The sequence below is a fragment of the Symphalangus syndactylus genome, chromosome 16 (assembly GCF_028878055.3).
Source record: "Symphalangus syndactylus isolate Jambi chromosome 16, NHGRI_mSymSyn1-v2.1_pri, whole genome shotgun sequence".
In the NCBI taxonomy this organism is placed as follows: Eukaryota; Metazoa; Chordata; class Mammalia; order Primates; family Hylobatidae; genus Symphalangus; species Symphalangus syndactylus.
Genome location: NC_072438.2, coordinates 45,520,487 through 45,544,246, shown reverse-complemented (window position 1 = coordinate 45,544,246; position 23,760 = coordinate 45,520,487). Strand labels below are relative to the sequence as shown.

The 23,760-nt window shown below is 40.0% G+C and overlaps 1 protein-coding gene and 1 long non-coding RNA gene across 4 annotated transcripts; one reads left to right on the top strand and one right to left on the bottom strand.

Annotated features, from left to right (window-relative positions):
• The first annotated feature begins 1,155 nt into the window (after window positions 1–1,155).
• On the top strand, window positions 1,156–10,721 carry TLR1 (toll like receptor 1). Of its 3 annotated transcripts, none has more exons than XM_063619797.1 (4): window positions 1,156–1,862; window positions 2,193–2,226; window positions 6,054–6,145; window positions 8,109–10,721. In XM_063619797.1, exon 4 carries the CDS (start codon window positions 8,176–8,178, stop codon window positions 10,534–10,536), a length of 2,361 nt encoding a protein of 786 aa, XP_063475867.1. In that variant the 5' UTR covers window positions 1,156–1,862; window positions 2,193–2,226; window positions 6,054–6,145; window positions 8,109–8,175; the 3' UTR covers window positions 10,537–10,721. The 3 variants fall into 3 exon arrangements, with proteins under 3 accessions (XP_063475867.1, XP_055102100.1, XP_063475868.1); XM_055246125.2 differs by having other exon boundaries at window positions 1,280–1,862; window positions 2,154–2,226; XM_063619798.1 differs by lacking the exon at window positions 2,193–2,226 and having other exon boundaries at window positions 1,280–1,862.
• On the bottom strand, window positions 3,777–22,596 carry LOC134732804 (uncharacterized). The gene is made up of 4 exons (XR_010116351.1): window positions 22,428–22,596; window positions 11,938–12,064; window positions 7,434–10,149; window positions 3,777–3,986 (listed from the first exon to the last, which is right to left on the bottom strand). It is a non-coding gene; the product is annotated as an uncharacterized lncRNA (long non-coding RNA).
• Window positions 22,597–23,760: the final 1,164 nt, after the last annotated feature.

Below are 23,760 nucleotides of genomic sequence, written 5' to 3'. Positions count from 1 at the left end.
ATTCTAAACCTGCATTGTCCAATATGGTAGCCTCTGGCCAAACGTGATTGAGTGCCTAAAATGGTATAGCCCAATTAAGATATTCTGTAAGTATAGAACAAACACTGGATTTTGAAGACTTAGAATGAAAAAACATAAAATATCTCATTAATAATGTTTTATATTCATTGCATGTTTGGATGTATTAGGCTAAATAAAATATTTTTAAAAATTTTAAAAGAAGCTGTATTCTCTGAGAATGGAAGTTTTCCCTGGGAAATGAGGCTGTGTCTACGCATGGGTGTACATGATTACAAGTGTGTGTTTGTTCCGTGGTGACCCACTGGACAGCAGGGGAAAAAAGAGGCAGGTAGGTGCCTCTGAATTAGACACTTTATTTATTTATTTATTTATTTATTTTTGAGATAGAGTCTCGCTCTGTCACCCAGGCTAGAGTGCAGTGGTGTGATCTTGGCTCACTGCAACCTCCGCCTCTTGGGTTCAAGCGATTCTCCTGCCTCAGCCTCCTAAGTAGCTGAGATCACAGGCATGTGCCACCATGTCCAACTAATTTTTTTTATTTTTAGTAGAGACGGGGTTTCGCCATCTCTGCTAGGCTGGTCTCAAACTCCTGACCTCAGGTGATCGCCTGCCTCAGCCTCCTAAAGTGTTGGGATTATAGGCATGAGTTACCGTGCCCGGCCTGACTTAGACACTTTAAACGGGTGATGGTGAAATTTTTTATGGTTTGTGAATTATATCTCAATAAAGTTTTGTTAAAAAAAAAACATAACTAACTACAGATCACATCTAATTGACAGCATATTTTTACTGCCCTGATTCCACAAAGAAATGCCCAGGTATGGGCTAGGGGTGGGCAGAGACAAACACACTTGTAGTCATGTATACAACTGCGAGTGGTTGGGATGAGTCTGTGGGGAAAAACAGGAATTCAGAGTGCTGAGGAGCTTCCCTTACTGCCCTGCCCACTTCCCTCCCCTGGGCATTGCTCCCTCAGCCTGGATTCACAAAGTCAATGCCTTTGGGAGCCAGGAACTAAATTCTTAGTCAAAGACACCTCCCTCCTGTCCAGTTATGGGTCTCAGGGAGGAAATGGCAGGTGGGTGGTTTCATTCTTTCAGTTTCAGAAAATATTTGTAGACATAACATATTTCCTCTATTAAACAAATTCTGAGGTAAGGAGAAACAGAGAGAGACAGTGAGAACACTACAAGTCGAAAAGAATCTCAGCGTTCTTAGTTTAGGGAAGTTGGCCTTGCTTGCTGTGAGGTAGAAAAGCTGATTATGGGACAGAACTGTGGAGGGAAGGAAGGGAGGCAGTTTTGTCATCCCCACATCCGGTTTCGACTGGACACCATGCAGGCTGAGATCAACTTCAGAGGCAGTCAACTGGAATCCCTTAGCTTTATTTGCCCATTTATTGTGTTGTTATTTTGTTGTTGTTATTACTGGAAAAGGCAAGAGTAGAACTATCAGAATGCCTTCCTTGAACATGCTGTCAACAAACCCCAGGATTTTTATAAACGCTATGTGAAAAACACGCTAAGAATCTCTTTTCTTTTTAGGTATTTTTCACTTAGGGTTTACGAAAATATGTTTTGAAGAAAGCTTGAAAAGATCAGTGGAAAAAAATTTCAGCACCAAATTTTCTCTGAAAATCAACTTGTCAAAAAAGACGTGATTAACGTCCAGCCTGTAACTAGCGCATGAATGATCTTCCCTCTTTACGAATGTGCTTCAGCAAAACTTTAATCTTGACCCCTCCCTCTTTCCACTTTTAATAGTGGATGGATGAAAAGGCAAGAGGAAAAACAAAGCAGCCGAAACACAGACGCACACTTCTGCCAAGCATAGCCACCATGGTAAGCATTTTGAATTCAGCCAATTATGATCCGTGGGTTATTAACACTACCTCATTTACTTCATCAGTGTAGACAATAGTAAACTGACTGTAGTGAAATTCGGAACTATAGAAACATGATTCTATTTTAATACAGGCCTATGCTACATATAACCCATAGACTATGCTACATATGAATAAGAGAAAATAAGTTTATTCTTAATTATGTAATGTAATCCCAGTGGAATTCGGTAGGTGGCATAAAAGATCCTTTCTGTTTTGTTTTGTTTTCAACGCTAAATGTGGTTAATAGTGAAATGAATCTTCAAGGAAGTGCTTGAATTTCTTACAGACTGCCAAACGGAACAGACAAGCGGGTTGGCTTGGTAAGCAACATGTTATTTTATTTTGTAAAAGAAAATAATTGTGTAGCTAGTTATTAAGTATAGAAGTCTCAAAAATCTGTGTAAGTCCTGGGTGTTTTTCTAAGTGGGTGATATTTCTGATATGTACATAGTTACTGTGTAGTTTGTACTGGCATTTGTGTATCTTTTCTGAGTCCTAAATCAGGGAAAGTCCCCACGCTGCTCTGGGAATAACACCTCGTGTGTGATTTGCTTACAAGAAATATTTTTGAGTTGGGAAATAAGTATTTGGGTTACACACGTCTTCTGGTTTTCTTCCAGAGCAGCTGCTAGTTGTTGATTTTGACAGCATTTCTCTTCACCTCATCCCGCCATTCGTATTCTCTTCGCAGTGTTAAGGAAAATGAGATATAAGTCAGTTACTCAGGAGGCAATGCTGCTGTTTAGCTCTTCTGTTTTTGTGGGCAGGTTTGTTTCAGTTTTTTTCTCTGGGGCCTTCCCACTAGCTAGTCCTTCTGTTTCTCAGACCACTAACACTGTTCTGGGCAGCTAGACGTCAGGTGGAATTGCAGGTTTTGAAAATGTTTCCCAGGCTACACCCAATTTGGTCAAAAGACTTGAAAGTGAATGTGTTTTTATAACAAAGCAAGGGTTCACAAAACCACATAGCAAGCAAAGCAGAACAGTTCTTGAACTGTCTCAGATTCTTTTAACCTTTGGTTAATAAGTAGTTGGTCTTGAGCAGAGAAGGCCCTTAGTAAATATTTACAGGACTAAACTTAATGGGCCAGATAGATTGTATAGGTATTGTCCATTAAGACCAGTCAAAGCCTGGATTTGATGCCTCCAAAGTCTCCAGAAGAAGACAAATTAAATGTATTGATTCATTGTATCATATAATGTGAGGCTAAACCTATCATAGTAATGAAAATTCACAGAAGCACACCTAGAGGCATTTTACACTTTCAAATTAAAGCATCCTTTTCTGCTCAGCTTATTTTTTGGATAGTAAAAGAGTTTAAAGGTTCTAAAATAGATGAGGCTCAGCCATGGTCATTAAGACTTTGATTAAAAAACGTTTTGGTCTAGGAAACTGAGACATTGATTTTCATGGATTTAGCAAGTTTGGTATATAAAATTCAAAGATCCTGGAAGTACTAAAAATCAGTTATTCCTGTGTATAACATTTTGATTTCTTAATTATAGAAATAAGAATGTTTTCATAAACTGAGTACTTAAAATTAATGACTTTAAATGAAAGGGCAAGATGGAGGTTAGGCAAATAGAATATATTTGAGTCAATTAATTTAGCTCGACATAAAACTGAAGCTATGCTTTCATTAAATGCTTGCATTAGCGGTGGTGAATCCATATGGGTCTGTAGAAACTTGATTCTTGCCTCCTCAGTGGAAAGAATTTGTGTGAGGGGCATAAGGCAGAGTGAGAGACGGAGGCAAGTTTTAGAGCAAGAGTGAGAGTGTCACGCCCAGTGCCAGGTTCCAGCCCATACTGAGGTCTGAGGGGAGGGGATGGATGAGCAGATAGCTGAAAGAACACTCAGAGGGCCATAGGCAGGTGAAAGGTGATTTTATTCAGCAGCAGCTCTCATCAGCAACTTACTTACAGTAGTTCTCTCAGACTGTCCAACTTGTCCTGGCCGCTTAGTTCGGCAGCTTCCACACACAGCTGTGCGTCCGGCTCTCCCTTGCCCTCAGGGTCAGCAGCTTAACTCTCTCCGGGCACAAGCAAGCCGAGCTGTGTCCTGGCTCCCCTCAGTCCATCTGCAAAGACGGACAGCTTTGGCTCTCTCTCTCTCTCTTTCTCTGGGTGCCAATGCACCTGTACAGCGTCAGCAGGGCAATTATACCATTTACGGACAATAGTGGCTAGAGCCAAGGGATGAACCTTCCCTATGTTATGGCTGTGGTAAGCTTCTCTATGTTATGTCTACATGGCTATGATAAAAAGTGAGTTATACACCTGCACTCTAAACTCACTGAGTCACTCTGGATGTTTACCTCAGCCTATCCTTGACCAAAGCACAGCCATATTCCTTACAGAGAGTTTATTAAAAAGTTTTAGATCAGGAACGAAAGAAAGTAAAGTATACTTGGAAGAGGGCCAAGTGGGCAACTTGAGAGATCCAAGTGCCCAGTTTAACCTGTGACTTGGGGCTTATTTGTTGGCAGGCTTCTGGAGTCTTGTGTCTCTTCTCCCCTGATTCTTCCCTGGGGGTGGGCTGTCTGCATGTGCAGCGGCCTGCCAGCCCTTGTGAGGGGCTGCACGCACACTGTGTTTACTGAAGTTGTGCACATGCTCATTGGAGACATTTTTCCCTTGCCAGACAAGCCTTCCCAGAGGAAGGTCACATACCCGTTGAAGTCCGCCATTTTGCCTCTTGGTATGCATGCTCAAGCCTGCTTGCCCAACTCCTGAGAGTTTATTGGGAGGCTGCTAACCACCAGCTTCAGGTGTGTTTTCTATCTATTAGGAGACTGACTTGCCCTGGTGCTGGCTGCAAACAATTATTATTCTAGAGAGACTGTTTTTTTGTTTTTGTTTGTTTGTTTTTGGGACAGAGTCTAGCCCTGTTGCCCAGGCTGGAGTGCAATGGCACAATCTCAGCTCACTGCAACCTCTGCCTCCCGGGTTCAAGCAATTCTCCTGCCTCAGCTTCCCCAGTAGCTGGGATTACAGGCGCCTGCCACCACTTCCAGCTTATTTTTGTGTTTTTAGTAGAGACGGGGTTTCACCATGCTGGCCAGACTAGTCTCGAACTCCCGACCTCAGGTGATCCACCTGTCTCGGCCTCATGAAGTGCTGGGATTACAGGTGTGAGCCATGGCCCCAGCTTATAGAGACTGTTTAACAACTGCCTGATCATCACCTGATGCTTACCTGATATGCCTGGTTGGGGGGCCCCTCTCCTGTCCTGCTCATGTCTGCCTAAGTACCTACTCTAACACTTGGGGACAGGCAGTTTTATAAATTTATATATTTTTGTGATGATGGCTGTTGTTAAGGGAAAAAGGACAACTTTCATCTTGCATGTGGTAGGTTCTGCGAGCCAAGCACTCGCACTCATGCACGGGCTCCTGTGTGTCCCTGATTGCTTTTGCATGCCACGCCTGTCAGTGTTGATCACTGCTTCCATGAACTCTGGAGTTGGCTAGGAGGTGGAAAGAGCCCTGATCTGGATTCAGGCATAGGAATAAGCAGGGAACCCCACTTACGCCTTAAGACCAGGCCACTTTTGCTTTGACCTAGCTTGTAACAGATAGCTCTGTTTTGAGATATTAGGCACTGTCCCAGGGTATTATTTTTATTCTCATTATTTTAGTCTGTTTAAATTGCCGTAACAAAGTATCAGAATGGATGGCTTATAAACAACAGACATTTACTTTTCACAGTTCTGGAAGGTAGAAGTCTAAGATCAGGGTGGTAGTGTTGGGTTCTGGTGAGGGCCCTCTTCTGGTTTGCGGATGCCTCCTTCTTGTATTTTCACATGGCAGAAAGACAGCCAGAGGCTCTCTGGGGTCCTTTTTATAAAGGTACTAATCTGACTCATAAAGGCTCTATTCTTATGACCTAATTACTTCACAATTTTCTCCTGCCAATATCATCACATTGGGGGTTAGGGTTTCAACATAAGAATTTCACAGGGCACAAACATTCAAGCTATAACATCCATTGAAATATTGCTCCTTGTGTGAGCAGCTCTTTAAGGAAGCTGGAGAGGAAGAATTTGGAAATTTCTGGGTCTTTCAGCCAAATACAATTAATGACATAAAAACACCACCTTGACTTTTAACATGAACGTTAATGTCTGCATCATCTTCCTTGCTCAGGGTCTTCATGAACACTAATAGGGGTACCAGGCCCTCTTCCTCGTTAGAAGAAATCAGGATAACAAAGGCATATTGGGCACCTCCACAAAAGGGTAAGTCCAAGGAAGGCTCCAAAACCCAGATAAGTTTGCATGTCTAAATTGGGGAACTTTTGTAACCGAGGGTTGTTTCTAGCAGCTAAATTATTTAGGTTCTCTGTGCTCATTGAGATATGGGAGGGGATATGTGAAGAGGAATTTGGTGCTTTGCTGATACTGATGGCCTGCTTGTCTAACGGTTCTAGGAGATTTTGAATAAGTTCCTTGTGAGAACTGGGTAGCTGTGTAATCATGGCTGAAAGGGTCTCTGGAGGTGAGGACTGCACACTCTAGAGTTCATCCCAACACAGCTCCCTCTGTTCTCATATGCCACTGGAATGCTGACCACAAAATGGTGTCTTAGCTAGAGCAGTTTGAATACTGGTACAATAGGCATAACCTAGAACAATGCCTACCACTGCATACAGAATAAATACATATTTGATGAATGAATGAAAAAAAAGTGTTCTGAACAAGAGAGAGGAGGAAACAACTCCCTTTCTCAAAACCTCCCAGTGTTCTCCACCCTCTCATCATTTTTGGAATAGAATCCCAACTCCTTGCAATGATCAACAAAGCCTGAGTGATCTTGGCCCTAACTCCTCTCATCTTCCCTAACTCCATGCTAACATTGACCTTCCCATTCCTTCTCAGACAAACCAAGCTCAGTTCCATCTCAGGCCCTTTATACTTGCCTTTTCTTTTGCCAGAAATGCCATAGGTTACCCAGATCTTCCCATAGGTTACTCATTCACTTCATTCTGATTTCTACTCTAGTGTCATCATCTCAAAAAGGCCTTCTCTAACTCATCACTCAAAAATAGCCACCCCCAAGCACTGTCTCATACCTACAATTTACCCTGCTTTATTTTTCTCTACAGAACTTATCACTACAGGAACTTCAGTTTAGTCATTCATTTATTTTCTGTCTCCCCACTAGATAAAAACTCCTTGAGAATTCAGACTTTACCTTGTTCACTGCTCTATCTCCAGTTCTTAAAACATGGCCAGTAGGTGATCAATAAATACTGGTTGAATAAATAAATGGATGAATAAATGGATCTTCTGAGAGACCTTTTATCATGATCTAATTACCTTTTGAGTAAGCCCAAAGTTAGACCCAAACCGTGTATAGGTCATAAAGGGTAATAGAAGAGCAGTCCCAATACCACCATTTGGAACACCTCTTGAGAAAGTCATGGGGAGATACATGTCAAAGAGTGAAAGTACACCAGTTGAGTCTTAGCTGGAGTTCTAAATAATTTTGGGAAGCTTGGGGCCAGAGAACTTTCTATGAACCCACCTGTGTTAGTTTCCTGAGGCTGCTGTAACAGATGATCATAAACGTGGTGGCTTTGCCCTCAACGTTCTGGAGAGCAGAAGTCGAAACTCAAGGCATCAGCAGGGCTTCCCTCACTCCAGAGCCTCCTCTAGCTTCTGGCACCTGTTGATGTTCCTTGCCTTGTAGCTGCTGTACTCCAGTCTCTGCCTCCACTGTCACGAGGCCTTCTCCTCTGTGTCTCAGTTGCCTCTTCTCTTGTCTCTTTGTCAAATATCCCTCTGCCTTTCTCTTAAAAAAGCACTTGTCATTGGATTTATGGACCACCTGGATAATTTGGGATGATCTCCTCATCTCAAGATCCTTAACTTTATTATCTCTGCAAAGACCCCTTTTCTAAGGAAGGTAACGTTCATGGTTTCTGGGGATTAGGACATGGTTAAGATGTAGACATATCTTTTGGTGAGCCACCATTCAACCTATTGCACCATCCATATTAAAACTTATTTGATTAGAGCTGGCATCATTATTTACCAATATATATACTTCTCTAGTTTTAGGCCATGTAACCCAAAAGAATATAGCCTCCATTTTATGAGTCTGTAATAAAAAGAAAAGTTTAACATCAGCCATGACTAATTTTGTGTATTTTAAAAATGTATGTAATGTATTTCATCATTTCATGTATTTTTTTTCTAGAATCTGTATCTGTATCAAGATGATCTGAAGAACAGCTTCTACCTTTAGGAATGTCTAGTGTTCCAAAATGACTGGCATCTTCCCTTTTGCCATTATCTTCATGTTAATACTTCAGATCAGAATACAATTATCTGAAGAAAGTGAATTTTTAGTTGATAGGTCAAAAAACGGTCTCATCTACGTTCCTAAAGACCTATCGCAGAAAACAACAATCTTAAATATATCACAAAATTATATATCTGAGCTTTGGACTTCTGACATCTTATCACTGTCAAAGTTGAGGATTTTGATAATTTCTCATAATAGAATCCAGTATCTTGATATGAGTGTTTTCAAATTCAACCAGGAATTGGAATACTTGGATTTGTCTCACAACAAGTTGGCGAAGATTTCTTGCCACCCTACTGTGAACCTCAAGCACTTGGACCTGTCATTTAATGCATTTGATGCCTTGCCTATATGCAAAGAGTTTGGCAATATGTCTCAACTAAAATTTCTGGGGTTGAGCACCACACACTTAGAAAAATCTAGTGTGCTGCCAATTGCTCATTTGAATATCGGCAAGGTCTTGCTGGTCTTAGGAGAGACTTATGGGGAAAAGGAAGACCCTGAGGGCCTTCAAGACTTTAACACTGAGAGTCTGCACATTGTGTTCCCCACAAACAAAGAATTCCATTTTATTTTGGATGTGTCAGTCAAGACTGTAGCAAATCTGGAACTATCTAATATCAAATGTGTGCTAGAAGATAATGAATGTTCTTACTTCCTAAATATTCTGGCAAAACTTCAAACAAATCCAAAGTTATCAAGTCTTACCTTAAACAACATTGAAACAACTTGGAATTCTTTCATTAGGATCCTCCAGCTGGTTTGGCATACAACCGTATGGTATTTCTCAATTTCAAACGTGAAGCTACAGGGTCGGCTGGACTTCAGAGATTTTAATTATTCTGGCACTTCCCTGAAGGCCTTGTCTATACACCAAGTTGTCAGCGATGTGTTCAATTTTCCACAAAGTGATATCTATGAAATCTTTTCTAATATGAACATCATAAATTTCACAGTGTCTGGTACACGCATGGTCCACATGCTTTGCCCATCCAAAATTAGCCCATTCCTGCATTTGGATTTTTCCAATAATCTCTTAACAGACACGGTTTTTGAAAATTGTGGGCACCTTACTGAGTTGGAGACACTTATTTTACAAATGAATCAATTAAAAGAACTTTCAAAAATAGCTGAAATGACTACACAGATGAAGTCTCTGCAACAATTGGATATTAGCCAGAATTCTGTAAGCTATGATGAAAAGAAAGGAGACTGTTCTTGGACTAAAAGTTTATTAAGTTTAAATATGTCTTCAAATGTACTCACGGACACTATTTTCAGATGTTTACCTCCCAGGATCAAGGTACTTGATCTTCACAGCAATAAAATAAAGAGCATTCCCAAACAAGTCGTAAAACTGGAAGCTTTGCAAGAACTCAATGTTGCTTTCAATTCTTTAACCGACCTTCCCGGATGTGGCAGCTTTAGCAGCCTTTCTGTATTGATCATTGATCACAATTCAGTTTCCCACCCATCAGCTGATTTCTTCCAAAGCTGCCAGAAGATGAGGTCAATAAAAGCAGGGGACAATCCATTCCAATGTACCTGTGAGCTAAGGGAATTTGTCAAAAATATAGACCAAGTATCAAGTGAAGTGGTAGAGGGCTGGCCTGATTCTTATAAGTGTGACTACCCAGAAAGTTATAGAGGCACCCTACTAAAGGACTTTCGCATGCCTGAATTATCCTGCAACATAACTCTGCTGATCGTCACCATAGTTGCCACCATGCTGGTGTTGGCTGTGACTGTGACCTCCCTCTGCATCTACTTGGATCTGCCCTGGTATCTCAGGATGGTGTGCCAGTGGACCCAGACCCGACACAGGGCCAGGAACGTACCCTTAGAAGAACTCCGAAGAAATCTCCAGTTTCATGCATTTATTTCATATAGTGGGCACGATTCTTTCTGGGTGAAGAATGAATTATTACCAAACCTAGAGAAAGAAGGTATGCAGATTTGCCTTCATGAGAGAAACTTTGTCCCTGGCAAGAGCATTGTGGAAAATATCATCAACTGCATTGAGAAGAGTTACAAGTCCATCTTTGTTTTGTCTCCCAACTTTGTCCAGAGTGAGTGGTGCCATTACGAACTCTACTTTGCCCATCACAATCTCTTTCATGAAGGATCTAATAACTTAATCCTCATCTTGCTGGAACCCATTCCACAGTACTCCATTCCTAGCAGTTATCACAAGCTCAAAAGTCTCATGGCCAGGAGGACTTATTTGGAATGGCCCAAGGAAAAGAGCAAACGTGGGCTTTTTTGGGCTAACCTAAGGGCAGCCATTAATATTAAGCTTACAGGGCAAGCAAAGAAATAGATTACACATCAAGCGAAAAATATTCCTCCTGTTGATGTTGCTGCTTTTGGAAGTTCCAACAATGACTTTATTTTGCATCAACATAAATGTAAACACAATTGTGAGTGTAGGATGTAGATAAAAATATATACTTTCAGGCCCCAGTTCACCATTTATACGTGGTATTAAAAATTAATGAAATGATATAACTTTGATCTAAACAGTTCTGACACATAAGGGATCCACTTGTTTCTTTGCTATAACTGAGTTCTGAATTTATCACGAAATCAAGGGAAGCACCTGTTTTTCTTCAGTGATGTGTGTTCTAGTGTATCATGATCAATATTGGAAAATGCCATGACTTTTATGAGTATAGCTGGGTTTATATAGCAGATTTCTACAGCTTTTGATGCTTTCCTCATTTCCATGGTGCATTCAACTCAACTTATTGACGGCTGCTCATTGATACTGCTGGAGACACTATGCCTGAAAGTTCCCCCCCAACCCCCCACCATCACACCCACACAAAGGGCAGTTCAGAAGTGCTGGAAATTGTCCTTGGAAACAGCCCTCAACCAATGTCAGAAAGAGCTGGTGGATAAATACCCCAACTTTCTCAGTCATTTTTTGAGATAAATCTGGGGTATACTTTACACTCTCCCTGAGTTCCCCAGTAGGATAAAATTCTGGTTGTCCACAGTAGAAATGGCTTGATTAAGTATTCTCAATTGGCTTCCTTCCCATTTTTTTCTCACTTACTTATTCCTCTATGTGTATTCCATGGGATCACCTCTGTGATAAACTACTTGCCACTGAGTATTTGTCTCAGGGGCTGCTTATGAGGGAGCCCAGACCAAGAAAGTGTTCCACCTCAGTCCAAATGGAAATTCTGAGTCTGGTTTTCCATGGCTGGAGATCTCGCTGAGATTCTGGTTGTATGAACTGACATGCACAAGAGCCTTTGCTCTTTTAATTAGAAGGAAGAATATAGTTGATATACAGTGCTTCTATATATAGCATCTGTCTCTTTGGGGAACTATTAAAGTAGAGCATAAGCAGATGGGGCAGTGTAAGGAATGGATATATCTGATGCTTTTCATACCCATCAAACATCCTGTCAGTCTACCTTTTTACTCCAGCAGCCAGCTCTGGGCAGGTGTAGTCTTGACAAGAACCTTGTCATAACTACACCATGTATCTTTCACTTTATGCCCCATGACTTCACTGATACCACTGCATGGGATGCTTGTAGAAGCCTGTCCAACCATTTTGATACATGCACAAACCTGGAAGCACCAGGGATATCACTATGGGGTGAGAGGCATTATATACATGCTCCTTTCTTCTATTCTTGGGTTAAAAAATGAGGTATAATCGATACCTTTTCTCAAACAATCCCCAGTGGCATTGAGGTTTACTTACCCACAGGGTAACCAGCTCAGTAACTTGCTTTTGCATTGACCTTCCTTGGTCACTCTTCTCATTCGCGTCACTCATGAGCCCTGAGATCATTGCTCCAAACAAGCGACCTTCCCTTAACTCAAGGAGTCTAGAAAAAATAAATAAAATAAAAAGCAACAAAAAACAAAAAGCCTACAAATGACCAGCACACAAATCTCTCGTCTCAGTCTCTGCTTTTTTGAGTGGGAAGGAACCCAACTAACACAAACATATACTATTGGCTTCTTGGCCTAAAGAACTTACAGTCAATCAGAGAAAATTAAACATATCCAAATAACAAAAATAAAAATCAATGAAACAAAGCTATAAAATGGAAGTTCAGAGGTTGCTTAAATTGAGTAAAAAAAATATTCTTAGAAATGATGTTTTTTTTTTTTTCCATTAGGTCTTGAAGGAAGACTCTAACTTTGGATTTTTCAATGTGTAATGATGAAGAATGGAAAGGCCATTCTAAACAGAAAGATAAAGAGAGCAAAGGCAGGAATACCCGGGCCTATTCTTGGACTGGTATCCCAGTTTGACTGGACCGTGAGGTTCATGAAAAACAACAGTTGGATAGGAGTGTGGAAAGTTATATTAAGACCATATTGTCAAGGATCTTGAAAGTCAAACCACAGAGTTAGAGCTTGGGGATATAGGAAAGTCATTATTTAAACTTCTTTGGAGCATAATAGTGGGAGGCAAATTCAAACCATGAAATGTATGCTAAAAATAGGAAAACTATTGTTCTGTAATGGAATTGCAAAAATTCTAAGAACTGGATTTTCCCATTTTCTCTAGGATGATTGCACTTTCTGTATTGAACTTCAAGATTTCATAACCAAGTTTCAACTACTCAGCAAGCAGTTATGTATTCATTTTCAAGGTCTATTTTAACAAAGTCTATTTTAACAAGCTGGGTGGCCTAAACAACTGAAATTTATTCCCATAGTTCTGGAGGCTGAAAGTCCAAAATCAAGGTGTTGGCAGGGTTGCCTGCTTTTGAGAGGAGAGAGGGAAGGATCCATTTCTACTGTGGACAATCCAGTCTCTTTTCTTAACTCATAGATGGCTGTCTTCTCTCTGTCTCTTCACATTGTCTTCCCTCTATGCCTGTCTGTCTCTATGTCCAAAATTCTTTTTGTTTTTTTTTTAGTAAGGACACCAATTACATTGGATTAAGGCCCACTCTAATGACCTCATTTTAACTAAGTACATCTCCCAACAACCTTATTTCCAAGGAAGGTCTAATTCTGAGGTTCTGGGGTTCAAGACTTCAACACATGAATTTTCAGAGACACAATTCAACTTGTTAAACCCTATAAATCTGAAAAAGAATTCCCTGAAAGGAACATAAAGTCACTTAGAGTTTATTTAATAAACTCAAAGTTTTTAGACGTTAGATCAGTCCTACACATAAATAGCTGATCTCATAAGTGGTTTTAAGGATGCTGGCAGGACATTGAAATTGTATTGGTGGAGTCTCCTGCCAAAGAATTCAAAGTTGGAAGATGAAGAATTCAGGCCAAAGTATGGATAAATATCAATGAAGATAAGAGAGATTTCACAGATAAATGAGAGGAAGTATTACAGAATGGGTAAATATGCAAGCCCTTAATCAAGTCTGGGTTTCAATTCTAGCTCCGTCATGTATTTGCAGATGATCTTGGACAAGTTACTTAAACTTTCTAAGCATAGATTTCATTATTTGTAAAATATAGTCTTAGAGTAGCTAGCCAAGACCTTTAGATTTCCAAGTATAAATTAAAAGACTGGTCAAATATGTCTCCCAAACTACAGTTTTCACATAGCGAGCTTTCCAAGTGGTACTGTTGAAGCCCTTTCCCTAGGACCTAGGTCAGAGGGAGCAGAACCCCACCCATCCTTCTTGAGGGTAAATGAAACTCATAATATACCAAAACATCTCTCCAAAATGCTCTTCTAATGTATAACTCCTCTCAGTCTCTCCAATCCCCTTTATTGGCTAGACATGGGTAGTTAGCAAAGGTCACAAAACCAGTTATCTAGTCTCACACCTCACTCGGGGGACCTACACCAAAATAGAGACTAACCTAGTTCCATTTTATCAGCCTGCTATACTAGCGAGACTGCAGTGGGATGGGCATTTCATATGGCAATAATAGGACAGCAAAGTAATTTGGAGATATATATATATATATATATATATATATATAAATCATTTGAAAATACTCATGCTCTTTGATCTGTCAGTTCCACTTTGAGGAATTTATCCTAAGGAAATAAGTTGAAATGTGAACAAAGATTTATTTATAAGTATGTTAACTGTAGGGTCATTAGCAACCATGGAAAATTTGACACTCCAAATTTCTAACAATGGAGGAATGTGTTTAATGACATATTGTACAACCACTTAATGTAATGTATAGGATTAAGATGGTAATTTTTATGTTATGTCTTTTTCACTACAATTTTTAAAAAAATGTATAGGGCCTGGTGTGGTGGCACAGTTTCTGTAATCCCAGCGACTCAGGAGACTGAGGCAGGAGGATTGCTTCAGCCCAGGCGTTCCAGGCTGCAGTGAGCTATGCTTATAATACAACATAAATAAAAAGCATAGGATACAAAAGTATATGTACACTATGATTGCAACTAGGTTAAAATATGCATAGAAAATGGTCTAGATGAAATATGAAAAAATTATCACTGCTTGCCTACAACTGGTGTTTGTTTTTGTTTTTATACTTTTCTGTACTTGAAAAATTTACAACAAACAAATAAGGAAATGGGGCTTAGGAGACCAAAAATAGGCCTCTCCCAGTGGAACAGTAGAGAATAAATAAAGGTTATAAAGCTGGGCTTTGTAAACTGGCATGCTGGGATTAAATCCTGGCTCAATTTCTCTGTAGAAGAGAAAAGAGAAGGCACAAATCCTCTGTCCATAGATGAATTCCTTAACCCTTCCTAGCCTCCTTTTTCTCATCTATAAAATGGGCATAATACTGGTACCTCTCTCATATGGTTGTTTTAGAAATCAGTGGTACAATGTGTGTAACTGACTTATCTCAGGGTTGTGGCTATTCACTCTAGAGGTGGCAGACACAGTGGGGAGGAGAAGCATCTCAGACCTCTGCCTGAATTTTGCTTCTGCCACCTTCTTCTAGTGACTTTGGGTGGTTATGTACTCCTTCTCTGCTTTATTATTGTGGAGATGTAGAATGAGAGTAATGGAAATACCTGTCTCATACTATTGTTACGAGGACTAAATGAGTTAATACATATAATGTCTATAGAACAGTTCCTGGCATTAAGCAAAAGCTCAATAAATGTTAGAGTTATTATTATGTCATTATCATCATTCTTTTTTTTTTTTTTTTTTCATTCTTCTTGTCCTTATTATCTTATACCACCAAATATGGAACTGGAGCTGAGGCGCTGATCATGGTTCATCTAGATTATCCTGGGCTTTCTAAGATGAAATAAAATCAGAAAAGAGACAAAAGTTACAGAAAAACTGGGAACAGCTCCATGTTAAACCAGCAAATGAACAAATGAGGCAAAAAAAAAAAAACTAAAAATGGCAAATGGAGAAGTAAGAAACTGGGAAGTAAACTGTTAGCAAATATCATAGATAAAATTCATATATATCAAGAACTAATAGAATAAAATAGAAAAGCACTAAGATCTCCATTGATATATGGGCAATAAACATGGTCAGCTCAAAACAGGATCCAGTTAGAAAACAAACTTATGAAAAATTTCAACCTCATTAATGCAGCCCAAGTGTCCCCAAGGTTTCTCATTTTTTGGGTTACCACTTCCTTTTCATTTTAAGTAAAATGACTCAAGTCCCCAACCCTTATGTTTACGGGAAAACAGTTCCTCCTGAGGATTTCAGAAAAGAGCTGGACTTCCTGGCTGACTCTCACATTCTCTTCTTCTGAACTGCTTCTTCTGGTAGCTCCCTGTCACTTTGGACCAGCTCGCACTGCCCTCCTTGGCTGTTCTGGAACTGTGTGATGGACTTCATCCTACTAGGACATAGTCGCTTCTTGAATTCCCTAGTTAAACACCCACCCGTGTGAATGATAAGCCTTAATAAAAATTAATTGTCAAAATTAATCAACAAGGTCCCAAACAAGATTGAGAGCCAGGGGACAGAAGTGCCACCGGTAATGATATAGTCACAGGCAGACCAACGAGGATGTTCATCATTCCTCTAAGACAACTTGAAGTTACAGATGCTTCTTAGAGCTTAAAAAGTTTGATAGCCCTTTACCCAAAGAAATAGAAACATTGGAAAATATGTTAAAGAAATTTCTATGAAATTAAAACAAAATGACTAATTTTGCAAGAGAAAAAATAAGTAAGAGCCTAAGTCTGGGAAGTCCACATCCATCTAATAGGTGTACCAGAATCAGAAAAAGAGATGAGGTGGAGACATTATCAAAAAAATATATAATAAGACAGGGAAATCCCGCTGAAGGACATGAATCTCCTAAAAGTACCCAGCAAAACGGACAGTTCAAAGACCCAAACCAAGGCACTTTCTCTTGAAATTTTAGACCATCAGGAATAACAATAGTAAAAGCTTCCAGAGAGAGAGAAAGAAAAAAGAAACCAGGTTACATACAAAGAATCAGAAATCAGAATAGCCATGCATCTCTCAGTACAATGCTAGAAGCTAGAACTTATAGAACAATACCTTCAAAATTGTATGGAAAAATCATTTGCAACTTATAACTTTAAGTTATAAGTTAACTACTGGATGATGAGTTCCACTATAACAGATAAAAACCAAGAAAGAAGATGCTGTGCATTCCAAGAAACAAGAGATCTAATACAGCAGAGAGGAGCAACAGCTTTCTAGGATAGCAACAACTCAAAGTCAGAGGATGTCAGCTCTGCAGAAATCCAATGCATACTGGAGCAAAATGACAGACAGTAATTTGAGAGAGGTGATTGTTTATCTGATAGATTTCATTATATTACATTTTTTGACTTGAGAGCTATTTGGGAATGTGAGGAAAATTATCATAGAAGCATTAAAAACTAACAAAACAAAATACAAGGCAATTATTAACTACAAGAAAACCAAAAAGTATAATCATAGATTGTAATCATAGTGTATAATGTAGCTTTTAGTGAGGCCCAATATTACATAGGTCATAATAATGTAAACACTGAACATCAATTTAACCAAAAGTAAGAGTTCATATATCAATCTCTGCCAAAATATTGCTCTTTTAAAAAGTAAATCATTGAGGCCTGGTGCAGTGGCTCATGCCTGTACTCCCAGCACTTTGGGAGGCTAAGGCGGGTGGATCATCTGAGGTCAAGAGTTCAAGACCAACCTGGGCAACATGGTGAAACACCGGCTCCACTAAAAATACAAAAGTTAGCCGGGCATGGTGGTGCATGCCTGTAATCCCAGCTATTTGGGAGGCTGAGGCACGAAAATCGCTTGAACCTGGGAGGCGAAGATCACATCGTTGCACTCCAACCTGGGCGGCAGAGCGAGACTCCAGCTCAAAAAAAAAAAAAAAAAAAAAGAAAAGAAAAAGAAAAAGAAGAAAAAAGCAAACCATTGAGTTAGATAAATGCTTTCTTTTTAAAAACAGATATAAATGATACCGGCTGCTGTAGTGTGCTGGTAAATGTTTAACAACAGATTCACAGAAAAAGAAAACGCTTTGATAAATTATTAACGTTTTCTTCATTATTTTTGTAAGTCTAGAAAATTAACAAAACAATAACTAAAGTCCTAATTTATAGTGTTTGCCAATTTTATGGTGTAAATACTCCTACCATGGTTGATTTCAAGGTACCAACATGACATCACTGAAGGTGGAGTTGGAAAGAGAAGTGCAGTATACCATTCATTGTAAAGTGTTTCCACCATACAGATACAGTAGACATAAATAACTCCCAGAACATCATGATGGTAAATATACAAATAATTAGGAAGTGATGAGTTCTGAGTATTTACTACTTTTGTTTTAAACATAGCTTTATTTATGTATTTATTTGTGTATGTATGTATGTATGTGTGTATTTATTTATTTATTTATTTATTTATTTTAGAGATAGAGTCTTGCTGTGCCACTTGTGCTGGAGTACAGTGGCACAATCATAGCTCACTGTAACCTCAAACTCCTGGGCTCCAGAGATCCTCTTGCCTCAGCCTCCCGAGTAGCTAGGAATATGGGCATGCCACTACACCTGGCTCATTTAAAAAATTTTTTTGTAGAGATGGAGTCTTGCTATGTTGCCCAGGCTGGTCTTGAACTCCTGGCTTCAAAGGATCCTCCTGCCTTGGCTTCCCAAAGTACTGGGATTACACACATGAGTCACTGCACTTGGCCCTAAATATAGTTTATTTAAATGCAGGTATATATAATTTCATTTTTAATAATGATTATTTTTAATAACTGGCTCACAAAATTCTTGAAAATTAAAAATTGGCTCTTATGAGCTGGTATAAGCTGGCTCTAGCAGAGCCCTGGATGTATTGAAATATATCTTAGTAAGAATGATTCAGTGTATAATTTTTCATATTCAGTGCAAGCAACAATGGCATGTGGCTTGGATGCAAACAAGAGAATCCAGGGGAATTCCTCAAGCTGACATGTCTTTTTGGATATTTGTTATATGATTAAGTCTTGGAATTCTGCCTAAGAGCAACGCTAAGCAACTAATTAATAAAGTTATAATAATACGTAGACCTGTATGAGAAATCCAGACTTTCCTCTTTGTCTGTACTCTTTTCTCTTTACCGCTCCCTTGTTTAGCCTTGTGTTTTATTTTCTCCCTGCCTTTTCTCTCCATTTCTCTCTTGTTCTTTGCCTTCCATCCTAATTTTCTCTATTTTGTTTCCCTCGTTCTTTCTCTTTTTTGCTTTTTCCTTTTGATCCTCTCCTCCCAGTGCTTTTCTCTTCCATTTCTCTCTTTTTCTCTTTAATTTTTCTTTAATATTTATTTGTCCTCCTTTTCTCCCCCATGTCACCTCTAATAGGTACACATATTCCTTCCCTGTCCCTAAAGCCTTTGGGATAATTTCTGAGGATGTGGGTTCTAAGTGATGGCTCTTACAACAGACCATTCCCAGAGTGAGCAGGGTCAGTTGAGAGGGGAAGTGGGAGTGAGAGTCAGGGGGTAGAACATGGGGAAATGAGAGATGAGAAATATCAATATTTGGTATCATTAGGGAAAGTTTTGTGGGTGCATTAGAGTTCAAGTTTGTTGGCTCATTGTAGGACTGTCATTTATTAACCTAAGGCTCTGGTCCTGTTTGCCTAATCCAGTAGCCACTAGCCGTATGTGGCTATTGAATGCTTGAAAGGTGACAAGCCTGAATTGAAATGTGCTGTAAGTGTAAAACACGCACCAAATTTCAAAGACATTATATAAAAAAAGAATGTCAAATATCTTGCTAGTAATTTTTTATATTGAGTACTTGTGAAATAATAAAGTGGTGAATTATATAAAATATATTATTAAAATTAATTTCACCTTTTTTTGTCTTTTTAATGTGGTTACCAAATCTTTCTAAAGTCTTTCAGGTTCCTAGCACATATCTAGGATCATTTTATTTTATTCTTTTTCTTTTCTTTTTTTTTTTTTTGAGATGGGGCTTTGCTCATGTTGCCCAGGCTGGAGTGCAGTGGCACGATCTTGGTTCACTGCAACCTCTGCCTCCCACCTTCAAGCAGTTCTGCTGCCTCAGCTTCCTGACTAGCTGGGATTACAGGTGTGTGCCACCATGCCTGGCTAATTTTTTGTATTTTCAGTAGAGACAGGGTCTCACTATGTTGGCCAGGCTGGTCTCAAACTGCCGACCTCAGGTGATCCACCCACCTCGACCTCCCAAAGTGCTGGGATTACAGGCATGAGCCACTGTGCCCAGCCAGGATCATTTTATTTGTCTGAACTAAAATGTTCTCCCCTCCTTATACTCAAGTGTAGTAAATGAATGACAAATCATTTACATTTTCTAACCATGTGAGAATTTTATAACTTTTCATTTATTTTTCAGAAATAGGATTCAGAAAAAAAAAAGTTGTTATTATTTTCATTTACTGATACCAGTAATTAAAGTAAAGGAGCTTTCCCCAGCTAACACAAGCTCCACACTAGACCCTGAGCCACCCACAGTGCCTGCAGGGAGAATGCAAGCCCAGACCCTTCCTTCTACCTGGGAGCAGCTCTGGGTCATGTGACTTTCCTACCTGCCTGGATCAGGGACCAAGGCCCTCTTAAACGAAAGAACTATAAAAATAGACTGGGTGCGGTGGCTCATGCCTGTAATCCAAGCACTTTGGGAGGCCGAGGTGAGTGGATCACCTGAGGTCAGGAGTTCAAGACCAGCCTGGCCAAGATGGCAAACCCTATCTCTACTAAAAATACCAAACTTAGTCGAGCATGGTGGCACACGCCTGTAATCCCAGCTATTTGGGAGGCTGAGGCAGGAGAATCGCTTGAACCCAGGAGGAGGAGGCTGCGGTGAGCTGAGATCATGCCACTGCACTCCAGCCTGGGCAGCAGAGCAAGACTCTGTCTCAAAATAATAATAAAAATAAAATAAGTTAGCCGCCTGTAAGATGGTCATGAAACCTCTGCCCAATAGAGACGCTCCATCTTGCATAGTGAGGCAAAGATCTGATCAGATTTCCCATCTTGGGGGAAGTATTCTCAGAGCGGTCCTCAGCCCTGACTGTAAGCCATGAGCCTGGGAAAAGGCTGTGGGAAGACACATACAGAAGCAAAGGCAGCAATAAAGAGAAGTGGGGAATAGAAAGAGAAGCAGATTGAGGAAGAGTCAAAGAGAAGTCAAGTCATAGCTAAAGTGGAGAGCAGCCCAACAAGACAGCCTGACCACCACGGCTGCTCTGGGAGTCCGCAGAAGCTGCTGCTCCGGGTCTCTACAGGGCCTGGCTGTGCTGCCGGCCAGTGTCTTTAAAAGAAACTTCCATCCCCTTGTGGTAACCCAAGGCTCTCTGTTCATTGCAACTTATATGAAGGCAGAATCATAGCCGGCCCACGTCTGGTATCAGAGGAAGACATAGGGAAATGTGTGTTTGTGTGTTTGTGTGTGTGCGTGCGTGTGTGTGTGCGTGCATGCACGCAGGCACGTGTGTAGGGGCCGGGGGACTTTTTTTAAAAGAAATAAAAATATTACATCTCAAAGTTATCAGTACATATGGTTCTGAGCATACTGTTCTTGGTTGCTAGTTGTGAATAAGGATTTAAATGTTTTAGAAATCTCAGGTGAAGGCAGAGAGAGTATTACATAATCTCTTGGGCATCTGGAGTCCTGAAAAAATTGTGGGCTTTGGAACCAGACTTACTTAGTTTTGAATCTTGGCTCCCTCCCCTCTTGGATGATGACCTCGTGCAAGTTTTTTTTCTCTCTCAACCAGTTTTTCCAACTGACGAATGGGAATAAAGTATATGTTCTATGTAGTTTGTGATGATGATTAGCCAGTATCTTGTGTGCAATACTATCTGCACTTAGGAAGTAAATGCAAGCTTAATGATGATGATTAGATGGCACAAACGACAACTCTACTTGGCTCAACTTGTTTTTGGTAAACAAATGTAAAAACACTTAAAGAAAACTTCTCCATTTTCTGACAATAAAGTAAACATGTTGGTCTCTGGGAAAAGGAAGAATATGTCTTTGGACAACAAAAACCCCAAGTGATTATTTTTCCTTGAGAGGCCAATATACAATGTGAGTGTGCTGATCATAGTAGTTTGAGAATTTCTGAAATGAAAACGATTTTAGAGCTTAGTTCATCCAACAAGCTGGGAATACCCTCTCCAACGTTCCTGACGGGTGTACAGCCAGCACCTGTCTTCCTACATCTGTGTAATATAGACATATTTGTATATGTTTAGGTGAGCAGCAGAGCTGGTTTTGTTTTGCTGTTGTTTTTCTTTTTACAGTTATTTATATTTTGTGTGATTTCCCCCTACCATATATGTGGAAACACGTGGACTACATTTTAAATTTAAAAACCCCAATGTGATAGTTAAAAAATGTGTTGAAAGAATCTACCCACTCCCCAATTTTATAAGACATAAATCTATTATAATCATTCATGTTTAAATTGGTCATTCCTCCTGTGGACAAATCCATCTGGAAATTTTCTTCTTTACTTGTGATCTCCAGCAGTCACCTGAATCTTAAGTCAAGTATGAAAAAAACCTCAAAAATGTTGCTTTAAATATTGATCCGTACTTTGCAATCTACATTTTTAAAAATACCATGCTTATTTTATCACCTCACTTCAAGACAAGGCCTCTAGATCAGAGGTCTCCAATCTTTTTGGCACCAGGACCAATTTCATGGAAGACAGTTTTTCCACAGACTGGGTTTGGAGATGGGGGAGAGATGATTTCAGGATGATTCAAGCACATTACATTTATTGTACGCTTTATTTCTATTATTATGACATTGTAATATATAATGAAATAATTATACAACTCACCATAATGTAGAATCGGTGGAAGCCCTGAGCCTGTTTTCCTGCAACTAGATGGTCCCATCTGACATGATGGGAAGCAGTGACAGATCCTCAGACATTAGATTCTCATAAGGAGCAGGCAACCTAGATGCTTCCTATATGCAGCTCACAGCAGGGTCCGTGCTCCTATGAGAATCTAATGCTGCCGCTGATATGACAGGAGGTGGAGCTCAGGTGGTAATGCAAGCGATGGGGAGCAGCTGTAAATACAGATGAAGCTTCATTTGCTTACCCACCACTCACCTCCTGCTGTGTGGCTCGGTTCCTAACAGGCCATGAACTGGTACCTGTCTGTGGCCCAGGGGTTGGGGACCCCTGCTCTAGACAACTCCTTTCCACCCTCTTCCTGCCTGATTGCTGAAATTATGGAGTCACCATTCCTACTCCTGCCCATCATCACATGACTGCCCCACCCAACTGATGAAAGGGATAACTGACCTGCACCTTGAAGAAAACCATCATCAAAGTGCTCTAAGATGCTGTGGAAAACCAGTATGTTGGTTCCGCAAAAAATTAAACAGAATGGTCATATGATCCATGAATTCCACTTCTAGGTATAGACTCAAAAGAATGCTAAGTACCAACTTAAATAGATATTTGTGCACCACATTCATAGCAGCATTATTCACAAGAGCCAAAAGGTGAAAACCACCCAAATGTCCATTGATGGATGAATGAATGAACAAAATGTGGGACGTACGTACAACAGAATAGTATTCAGCCTTAAAAAAGGAAGGAACGATTTTCTATTATTCTAAATAATAATAGAAATGATATGGATGAACCTTGAAGACGTTATGCTCAATAAAATAAGCCAGTCACAAAAAACCAAATATGGTATAATTCCACAGGCATGAGGTACCTAGAGTAGTCAAATTCACACAGGCAAAAGTAGAATTATAGTTTCCAGGGTCTGAGGCGAGGGGAAAATGGGAAATGATTGTTTAATGGCATAGAATTTCAGTTCGAGATGATGAAAAATCTCTGGAGATGGGCAGTGGTGGTGGTTGCACAACAGTGTGAATGTACTTAATTAATGCCACTAAATTGTACATTTAAAAATGCTTAAGGTCGGGTGTGGTGGCTCACACTGTAGTCCTAGCACTTTGGGAGGCCGAGACAGGCAGATCACTTGAGCTCAGGAGTTTGAGACCAGCCTAGGCAACTGGCGAAACCCCGTCCTACAAAAAATACAAAACTCTTAGCCAGGTCAGCTGGTGAGCGCCTGTAGGAGGATGGCTTGAGTGCAAGAGGTCAAGGCTGCAGTGAGCAGTGATCACGCCACTGCACCCCAGCC

Excerpts from the sequence above, each read along its gene's own strand:
- TLR1 (XM_063619797.1), top strand. The coding sequence starts at position 8,176 with ATGACTGGCATCTTCCCTTTTGCCATTATCTTCATGTTAATACTTCAG.